The sequence below is a fragment of the Corella eumyota genome, chromosome 7 (genome assembly GCF_963082875.1).
Source record: "Corella eumyota chromosome 7, kaCorEumy4.1, whole genome shotgun sequence".
Classification (NCBI taxonomy): domain Eukaryota; kingdom Metazoa; phylum Chordata; class Ascidiacea; order Phlebobranchia; family Corellidae; genus Corella; species Corella eumyota.
Genome location: NC_137496.1, coordinates 6,836,833 through 6,847,721, shown reverse-complemented (window position 1 = coordinate 6,847,721; position 10,889 = coordinate 6,836,833). Strand labels below are relative to the sequence as shown.

At 27.5% G+C, this 10,889-nt stretch overlaps 1 protein-coding gene across 1 annotated transcript; it reads left to right on the top strand.

Moving 5' to 3' along the window:
• Positions 1-8,803: 8,803 nt before the first annotated feature.
• Positions 8,804-9,517, top strand: LOC145760257 (zinc finger MYM-type protein 1-like). Its single transcript, XM_082574131.1, has one exon. The coding sequence runs from the start codon at positions 8,804-8,806 to the stop codon at positions 9,515-9,517; it is 714 nt and encodes a 237-aa protein (XP_082430257.1).
• The last annotated feature ends 1,372 nt before the right edge of the window (positions 9,518-10,889 follow it).

The window sequence follows — 10,889 nt, the reverse complement described above, 5'->3', positions numbered from 1 at the left end:
CCATTAAAAAAGCAAAGCTAAAGATAATTTAAGTTACCACTGTTTACGATTCATTAAAGTAGTAGGTGTACTTCATGACAAAAAAAAACTCTGAAGATTTACCGCTTTTTTTTAATTAAAAAACTAAAAATAACTTTTAAATAATTAAAATTGTTACCAAATTACGTGGCGCAACAAAAAACATTGCCAAACCGTATAATAATGCAGAATTTGTTCTGTTGTAACTTCATAACCCACTAGAGAGACGTCAACTCGCGTTTAAAAAAGTTTTTAAAATAATAATTTTAAAATATTGACTATTTGTACAAAATTTGGTATAATTTTTGGCAAAAGATTCTGCGTGTTTTTAATATAAAAATGTTACTTAAAAAAAGAATATTTAAGCCCTACATTTCAATCTTAAATCAACTAGGTATTTATTGAATTTTTAAAGTAATTTTTTTTATATTGTTACAACTCTTAATAACCTTAATTTTTCTTTTAAATATAGTTTTGTTAGAAAAATTCGATATTAGCTGCTCAACATAATTTAATTATAGCATTAACCTTAAAGAAGTTATCATTTTAGACTGTAAATATAAACTGGTTAACTTTTGTTCAAAAACGTATTTTATGTATATTGATAGCATTTCTACCAAAATGCCAATAGTTAGCACATTTTTACGTTAACTTTTGTAATAAACCTGGAAATTTGAACAACCCTAGCACAATTTTTTTTTTCAACAGTTAATTTTAGAAATTAAAGTCATAGTTATCACTCCCCTTAAAATTTGAGGCTTTTTTATCTTTATTTCCTTTCACACTTTGGTTAATAACTTAGTCATCGCAAAAAATCGTTATTAAATGATGAGTTAGTAAACCAATCAAAATAAAGAACACACTCCCAGGAGAATGAAAAAATCTGGCAGTAACATTATCTAAGCAAACAGTATTACATATAAAAATCAAAATAAAGGATTTAAGTTGGACATAAAGTAAACAGATTAAAATGGCATCGGCTTAATTCTAAACCGCTTACAATCGGGTCAAGTTTAAACCGGTTTGGCCAACTGATAAATGTTTTTAAATCAATCCCCTTAAAAAAAACAGTAATTTTTTTATATTAAAAAAATTTATTAATTTTTTAGGTTATGGGTAGTATCGATGGATCCAACATTTCTGTAACAGCACCAAATATTGGGAAAAAAAAACTTTACTAACCTCAAAGGGTGGGCCTCGTTGGTGCTACTAGCCGTTGTTGATGACAAATGCTGGTAAGTTATGTTGCAAATGTATTTGTTGAGGCGTTCTTTCAAATATTTAAAAAAAAGATATTATTTTTTAGCTTTTGCGACATTAGCATAAGGATGCCTGGAAGCTTTCATGATGCTTTAGCTTTCAGGGAGTCAGGGTTGTACAAATTTCAACATAAACTACCAAAGGTTGGTTGTTTAGTGCAATTGTAGAATAATGTTCTATTTACATAAGAAAATCAATATACAAATTATTGCAGTGTCCCATAAACATTGAAGAAGTCGAGGTGCCCTTGGTTATTTTGGGTGATCCTACATACCCTCTACTTCCATGGCCGATTAAGCTCTTCATTGGTCAAAACCTTACCGAAGACAAGGAATCATTTAACTGCTATCACAGCTCGGTACGGTTGAGAATAATTGGAAAAAATTGATACCAACATTAAAATTGCCAAGGCAATAATATCAGCATATTGCACAATAAATGTGAAGCACAAAACACGCTAATTACAACCTTGAGTGAGCAAACTACTTCTCAAGCACAGCCAGCTACAAGGCCTTGTACAGTTCTTGATTCAGAAGGTACAAGGTGTAGTAGAAATGCTTTATTAAACTATATAATTGCTAATTTAACACTTCGCCAATCCAGTATTCGTTAAAGTATATAAATAAAATAAAAAATCTAATTGAACACTGAATTTTATTAAAAATGATTAAAAAAATAAAAGCACTTGAGGTACTACTGCATTAGAAAACACTGAAAAATAAAAAACACAAACATATTGCATAACCTATTTTTTTTAAATTTCGCCCATATACGTAAACATTTTTCAGACTGTCGCTCATACATATCGCGATTTTTTTGAGCGTCTTCTCGGTCTTTTTCGGCCTACTTCTTGAAAAATTCAATTGTTTCGACGTCGGCCTCATTAGTGACTTCTGAAAAAAAAATACATTATGTGTTTCCACAAAAATATGTATTTAAAAAAAATGCTTCTTTTATGCCCCCCTTTTTTGATGAGCCGGATCTCGAAAGACGCGGTTGATTAGTGCCAGGTTGCTCTGAGTCCTATGACTCTTCAGTTAAAACAAATATTTCTAAAGAGAAGATTTTAAAATAGGCACACATTAAACCTTTAATATGATTTTTCTTCCTGGGGATTTACTTCTTCAGCAGTAAAATCCAAAAATTCCGGCGGATTTTCGTTTGCCTGTTTAAATTCATCCAAAACATCCTTTGAAGTTAATACCTGATGAATTACATAAGATTAAAGTAACATTACAATTACATTTTAAATAGGCTTACGTAAAACATCTATTTAAAAGAAAATAAAATCACCTGAGATTTAGGCCTTGGTGTTAATAATTAGTCCATTTTATCGAAATGGACCCAGTTTCTTGGTTGGCCACTAGCCCTGGATTTTTTAAATCCTTTATTTTATTGTAATAGAACCCTTTCATTTTTCGCTGCAATCGTTGCTAAGTATAAACGAATAAAAAAATTACATTATAATTTGGGTAAATACGACATGCTTATGGATATTTTAATAGTTTTAAAATTTAAGAAGTAGTACCTGTCAAGTGTGAATTGGGAATGTATTTTTTTTATTTTATCCACTATTTCTTTAAAAATAACATCATTTCTTTATCCCCTGCGATCAATAAGAGCGAGGACATTTTTTTCAATCATGACATCAAGTAGAGTTTGAATAAATTCTGGACTCCAGAAAGTTGGAGATTTTCTATTCTTTTGCATTTTCATATTTTTAAAATGTTATGTGTTAAATAAAATTGTAATACAAATCTTTCGAAAAATTTGCTGGCTATGTAAGTAATATTCCTTAATTGCTTCACTAAAACTGTTTTATGTATAAACGCAGACACTTGTACCAGATACTTACAAATACATTTTATTTAGCAGTTTTAACTAAAACATAAAAAATTTAAAAACAAGTTTTTATCTGTAAGAAACCTAACTGCTTTTGCCTACTTTAATTTCTCTGCTTACAGCAGTCAACCGCCGGTTTGTCGCCTACTAAAACAGAATTTATTGAAAACTGCTGCATTTTCAAAGCATTCCCAGCAGGCAGTCGTAAAATTATTAAAAAAAGTAATTTAAATAACGTCCATAAAAGCTGTTATACCAAAAACATTCTACGAACGCATTTCACTGTTGCGAACCTAGAATTTACAAACGGGTTCCTGCAACGCGGCATATACAGTGCCTGATCATTTGTGGCGCAATATTTAATTGTTACGTATTTACCGATTTGCCGATTTTGTACCTTGATCGGGTGATCGCAAAACACCTTTAAAAATCGGCGCCAGCACATCACTAGCAGATACTAGCTTCTTCACAAGGCAGTTGATCGTGAAAAGGGGTAACTAACTGTAGCTTATTGTGCATAAGCTAACCTTTCATTCACATTAAAAACAATTAAATTTAACTATTTCACATTTGGTGGGAATTATTTTTGTTATCGTTTCTTGATTTCATCAAAACCTTATATTAACTCCTATTTTTGATATGTCTTTTAATCTTAAACTTGTTTTTAAAATCTGTGGTTTGCTTTTGACATGGGATTCGATTCTTTGTTTTTCCTTTTAATAAGTTATCTTATGTCTTTTTACCAAGAAGTTGTATTTTGAATTTTGGAATTTTTTACGTTTTTGATTTACCGTTAATGAAATTTGAATTCGACTTTATAAGAAATTGCCGTATAATATAATTATACAGTGAATTCACCTGCGTGGTTAATTTAAGAATTCCTAACCAGCAGACGAGCAATTAGCTAGTTAAGAAAAACAATTAACTGTCATTATCTTAAAAATAAAACCTTCCGATTGGGTCGACGGAGACCGCTACATAACTTCCATTTTTTTTTAAAATTGCAAAGGATTATATTTATATTTCACTACATAACAAAAAAGTTAAAACATTTTAATTTCGAAAACAAGAAAGCCTTTATTAAAGCCAGCATTTATCAAGCCTTAAAAGCGCATTGGTCGGCCTAACGTTTTGTAACCGTCGTCTGCCAATCCGCAGGCAACACGAGCTTAAAGCTGCCAAACACATAAAACTACTTATTTTTTGTTTTTCCTAACTATTAAAACCATGTTAGCCAAAATAACGACGTTCGACTTTCTGATGCGCAATTCTAAACTGGCTTTAGGTTGGTGTTACGCTGTTAACTCAGGTTTAAACCAGCCGTCACGTCCGGTTAAAGTCTTGAGTTCAAGATGTTACTTTACTCGTGATTTAAAAGCAACATTACAAATAATTAGTTATATATAATAAGTATGTTTTAATTACTAAGTAAATTGAACGTCAAATTTAAAAAAATCACAAAGTTAAAAATTGTCAAATTATTTGGCAACTTTATGGTTGGCTTAGCCCCACTTTTTGAATCAAGTTCTCAACTTTTTTTTAAATTTCGGAATCCTGAAGGCGAAAACAGCGTTAGAATATTTTTTATTTGAGTTTGAAATCTTAGATTTCGAAACATAATGTTATTGTCAGTATTATTATTATTAATCTTTTCCAGTGTCTTATAAGCTGTAAATTTTGAGTTAAAATAACTTTTGTTTGTGAACATTTACAGTTTTGAAATTTTAGTATGTTGTTTATTATCAGATTGTGTTTTAATTCTCCTATTTACCACAGTTAATTATTACTAATTATTAATTAATAGGTGTTTATTTATTAAAATTTAAAGATTGTTATTTATTTTTTTAAATCTTGGCCATTTGTTTATCATGATATTGGTAACTCAAAAATGAATTAAAATTTTAATTTTTTTTTACTAATTATTAATTAATAAGTGTTTATTTAATAAAATTTAAAGATTGTTATTTATACTTTAAATCTTGGCCATTTGTACATTATGATATTAGTAACTCAAAACTAAATTAAACTTTTAACTTTTATTACTAATTACTAATTAATAGGTGTTTATTTATTAAAATTTAAAGATTGTTATTACTTTTTTAAATCTTGGTCTTTTGTATATCATGATATTAGTAACTCAAAAATAAATTAAAATTTTAATTTTTTTCACTAATTACTAATTAATAGGTGTTTATTTATTAAAATTTAAAGTTTGTTATTTTTTTTTAAATCTTGGCCATTTGTATATCATGATATTGGTAACTCAAAAATGAATTAAAATTTTAATTTTAACACTAATTACTAATTAAAAGGTGTTTATTTAATAAAATTTAAAGATTGTTATTTATTTTTTAAATATTGGCCATTTGTATATCATAATATTACTAACTCAAAAATAAATTAAAATTTTAATTGTTTTTACTTATTACTAATTAATAGGTGTTTATTTAATAAAATTTAAAGATTGTTATTTATTTTTTAAATGTTGGCCATTTGTATATCATGATAGCAGTAGCTCAAAAATAGATAAAAAAATTAATTTTTGTTTGTTTATTATATTTAAATTATTGTTCATTTATTTAAAATTAAAGTTTGACATTAAGTATTCAAAATTTAATATAATGTATTTTGTGTTTGTTTATTAAAATTTAAAGACTGTTTTTAAGTTTTCAAATTTTGGTCAGTTATATGTTGTAATATTTATACTTCAAAAATAAATTAAAAATTAATTCTTGTTTGTTTATTATATTTAAATGCTTGTTTGTTCATTAAAATTTAAAGTCCGATATTAAGCATTAAAAATTTGGTGTGATGTATTTTATAATATAAGTAGCTTAAAAAAAGGTTTCGTTTATTCATTATATTTAAATGCTTGTTTATTTAATAAAAATCAAAAATCAATTTTAGGAATTAAAAAAATATATTAATTTTTGTTTGTATAATATATATAAATGCTTGTTTGTTTATTAAAAATCAAAGATATGTAAGATTCTTAGTTAATGTTTATGCATATCTTTTTTATTTATAAAAATTTATGTTAATAATATTAAATAATTTCGAACTATATTTTATTTATCAAATAAATCTAGTTTTATTTTTCTTACTCATCCGAATTTTGATTCAAAATAACTTTTGATCATGTGTATATAAAGTTTTATAATTCCAGTATGTTGTTTATAATAATCTAAATACTCGTTTGTTTATTAAAAATTGAAGTTCGATATTAAGCATTCAAAATTTAGTATAATGTATTTTATAATATTAGTAATTAAAATACATATTCAAAAAATATTTTTTCTTTGTTTATTATATTTAAATGCTTGTTTATTTATTAAAAATCAAAAATTAATTTTAGGCATTTAAAACTTTGTCTTTTTTTTGTTTGTTAAGTGTATTAAATTACTGGTTTGTTGATTGAAAAATTAAAGATTGATATTTTAAAACTTTTAAAATAATTTTGTTCTGAAATTTTCTTAGTTCAATAATTTAATACATTTTTAGTCTAATAATTAAATACCAATTTTTGATTTAATAAGATAGTTAATATTCTTTATTAAGTTAATTTTATGCATAACTTTATTTATCAATAAAAATTATTTTTAAAAATATTCAAATGATTTCGAACCATATTTTATTTAGCAAATAAATCTAGTTATTTTTATTATTGTTTTTATTTTTTCTAGTCCCAATTTTGGAAGAAGATATCTTTTGTTCCTTAAAGTTTAAAAATCTGAAATTTAGTATGTTGTTTATTATTAGATTATGTTTTCATTCTCCTATTTACAACATTTAATTATCACTAATTACTAAGTATTTGTTTATTAAAATTTAAAGGTTGTTATTAATTTTTTAAATCTGAGTCAATTGTATATTGTAATATTAGTAACCCAAAAACAAATTTTAACTATTATCACTAATTACTAATTAATAAGTGTTTGTTTATTAAAATTTAATATTGTTATTAATTTTTTAAATTATAGTCAATTGCATATCATTTTATTAGTAACTCAAAAACGAATTATGATTTTAATTTTTAATCACTAATTAAGAGGTGTTTGTTTATTAAAATTAAAAGGTTGTTGTTATATTTTAAAATCTTGATCAATTGTATATCATGATTTTAGTAACTTAAAAATGAATTAAAATTTTTATTTTTGTCACTAAATACTAACTAATAGGTGTTCGTTTATTGAAAATTAAAGATCGTTATTAAGTTTTCAAATTTTGGTCAGTTATATGTTGTAATATTTATAACTCGAAAATATATTAAAAATTAATTCTTGTTTGTTTATTATATTTAAATGCTCGTTTGTTCATTAAAAATTAAAGTACGATATTAGGCATTAAAAATTTTTTATGATGTATTTTATAATATAAGTAGCTAAAAAACATATTTGAAAAAAATTTTTTGTTTATTTATCATATTTAAATGCTTGTTTATTTAATAAAAATTCCGATAATAACAACTTAAAACTGGGTTAAAATATTAATTCTGTTCGTACAATATATATAAACAGTGGCGGCTCGTCTATGTAGCTAATGGGGCTAAAACCCCCACTTTTTAACATGTTTTTTTTTAATTATAATTTATTTTATTTTGAATAATATTTGTTTTTTCGGCAATGTTTTTTGCTAAAATTATTAAAAATATTAAAAATTAGCGCCTATTTTGGCCACGAAATACGCCAAAATTTTCGAAAAACGTAGCGTAAACATGTGAGGGCTAAACCAAAATTAGCTCCACGGGCTGTCAAATAAAAAATATTTTAACGCTGTTTTTGCCTTCAGGATTCCGAAATTTTAAAAAAAGTTGAGAACTTGAATCAAAAGGTGGGGCTAAGCCAACCATAAAGTTGCCAAATAATTTGGCAATTTTAGCTTTGTGATTTTTTTAAATTTGACGTTCAATTTACTTAGTAATTAAAATATAAAATAATTAAAACATAATTTGGGTATTTTATGATTTTCTCTGGAGGTAATAAGTCCCTAAATAATATTTTTAAGTTAACAAATAAAAATAATCAATTGGATTTTTGTATGAAAGGTCGTCGCACAAGTTTTAGAAAGGGCGTGCACATGTCTTGCGGAAACAGTCATTTTAGGCTAATTCCGCATACGTTTTTTTAGTAAAAAAATGTATAAATTTGTTAATTTTAGTTGAATTTTGGTAGTGTTTTTAGCCAAATGTTATTTATTTATTGATTGGCAGTCGAAGTAAAGTGCAGAGTTTATTCTGCCTGCCCACGCCATATCCAGCCAGTCAGCCCAAACGGCGAACGCCATGATTAGCAGATTAGAGTTTTGCCATATATAAAAAAATATCTAATTGTGGAAAACTTGAAAAAACCAAAGTGTGTACTAAAATAGTTTGTTGGCTATTATTTTTTTTATCATTTTAGCAAGCATTATTTAAACAGAAAATAGCAAGTATTTTGCTTAGTTGTAATTTGGTATAAGACTGATAAGAACAAGTTTGTGATTTCTTAGTAATATTTCGACTATTTTTGTGGATACCATAAACCATGAACCAGGTTGATTGTATTCTGAAAAGTTTTCCTTTGAGTTTTGAGGCAAAGTTAGACTTAAAGCGCCTTGGACCTCATCAGCCAAAATCTATTGAAATAAAAAGTACAGGCCCTAAGCAAAACCGAAAGTTTAATGTTCAGTGGTTTTCGAGAAAGGAATGGCTTACTGTAAGCGAGGAAAAAAAAGTTTATTTTGCTTTTACTGCCTTTTGTTTCGAAAAGGTGAAGAAAAAGAAGTTACTTGGTCAAAGGAAGGTTTTAAAGATATAAAACATATTTCAGAAAAAATAAAGCGACATGAGAGTTCAAAAATGCACATTACCAATGCACTTTCATATAGCCTACTAGGAACAGTAGATATTCAGTCACAGATCAGTGTAGGACACAGCTTATCTGTTGAGAGGAACAATGAAATTGTTAAAAAGAATAGACACATTCTCGACCTCATTGTTGACTGTTTAAAATTTTGTGGAGTACATGAAATAGGTATGCGAGGACATGATGAATCAGAAGATTCCTCCAACCGAGGCATATTTTTGGATTTATTGCAGCAAATAGCAAAATCGGATAACGTTTTAAAAGAGCATTTGGAAAGTGCCACAGTAAATAAATACACATCCAAGACAATCCAAAATGAACTTTTAGATTGCATGTTTACTGTATATAGAGATACATTAGAGAATGACATAGGTAATGCTGATTTTGTTGCTGTTCAAGCAGATGAGACAACTGATATTGCCAATCGATCACAATTTGCAGTACTTCTTAGATTTGTAGTGGATGGCTATCCTGTTAAACGGTTTCTGTCATATTATGAAGCTAATGATCGTACTGCTGATGGTATGACCTCCCTTTTAAAACATGCACTTTAACCTTTTCATCTAAAAGAAAAGCTTATTGCCCAGACATATGATGGTGCATCTGTTATGAGTGGGAAAAAAAATGGCGTTCAAAAAAAAATGCAGGAATGTTTTCCCCATGCCAAATTTGTGCACTGTTATGCTCACCAACTAAACCTGATACTAAAGCATGCATGTCAAAGTATTAAAAGCATTAAGTTGTTTTTTGCCAACTTGTCTGGATTCTCTACCTTTTTTTCTATGTCTCCGAAACGTTCAGATGTGTTACGATCAGTTTGTGAAAAACGACTTCCAAGACCATGTGAAACAAGATGGAATTTTCAATCTCGAGCTGTCCAAAGTGTTTTAAATAATAAGGAGAATCTTTTAGCAACTTTTGAAAAGATTCTTAATGAAACACACTGGGACATAACTTCAACACAAGAATGTATTGGATTGACACAACTTTTAAAAGATCCCACATTTCTTTACTTTTTGAAGTTTTTCAATGATGTCTTTCACCATACAGATATATTGTATAATATTCTGCAGTCAAGAGAATCGACTGGGGTGACTGTTGCCTTTGCTATTGATTCATTTCAGAAGGTTATTAATGATATTCGTGGAAAACTTGTGGAACCTAGTATGGAATTTTGTCCAGAGTTGTCAAAACGCCAAAGGGTTGCTACTTCTTCAAGATTGCTGTGCGCAAATGCAAAAGAAGCCTGTGATATAATAATTGTTGAAATTATTAATTGATTTAGCAACATAAAACAATTTGAGTCGTTCTCATTAGTTAATCCATGTTTGTTTAAAAGGTTTAAAAACATATTTCCAGTTAACTTGGTTAAACAGTTGGTACTGGGTTACCCCATGATAGATAGTTTAAAGCTGGCCAACGAACTTAAAGTGTTGTACACTAACAACAGCTTTGAAAACATTAAATCAGTTGTGGGTTTGAATTCATTTCTGATAAAAGGTTCACTTTTGAATACTTTTTCTGAAGTTAGTAAGGTTATAGGAATAGTTTTAACTACTCCAATTGCAACTGCAGAATCTGAGAGGTGTTTTAGTACTTTAAAACGAATTAAAACATTTTCAAGAAACACCATGAGCCAAGATAGGTTAAATGCTTTAGCAGTCTTATCCATTCACAAAGATGTCATTTCAGCTACACCTGATTTTAATAAAAATGTCATAGAATTGTTTTCCAAGTTGAAAATTAGAAGAACTTTTTTAAATTATAAATAAAGTGTTTTTGATGATGAGTGTTGTAATGTTGATGTTTTCTTAGATAAGGATTATGCCGACCCTCCACTGTTGATGTGTTGAGTTTTCCTGGAAAATAATCGATTATGCCGACCCTCCACTGTTGATGTGTTGAGTTTTCCTGGAAAATAATCGA

What these genes read in the sequence shown, in the direction of transcription:
- LOC145760257 (XM_082574131.1), top strand. Translation starts at nt 8,804, where the DNA reads ATGGCTTACTGTAAGCGAGGAAAAAAAAGTTTATTTTGCTTTTACTGC.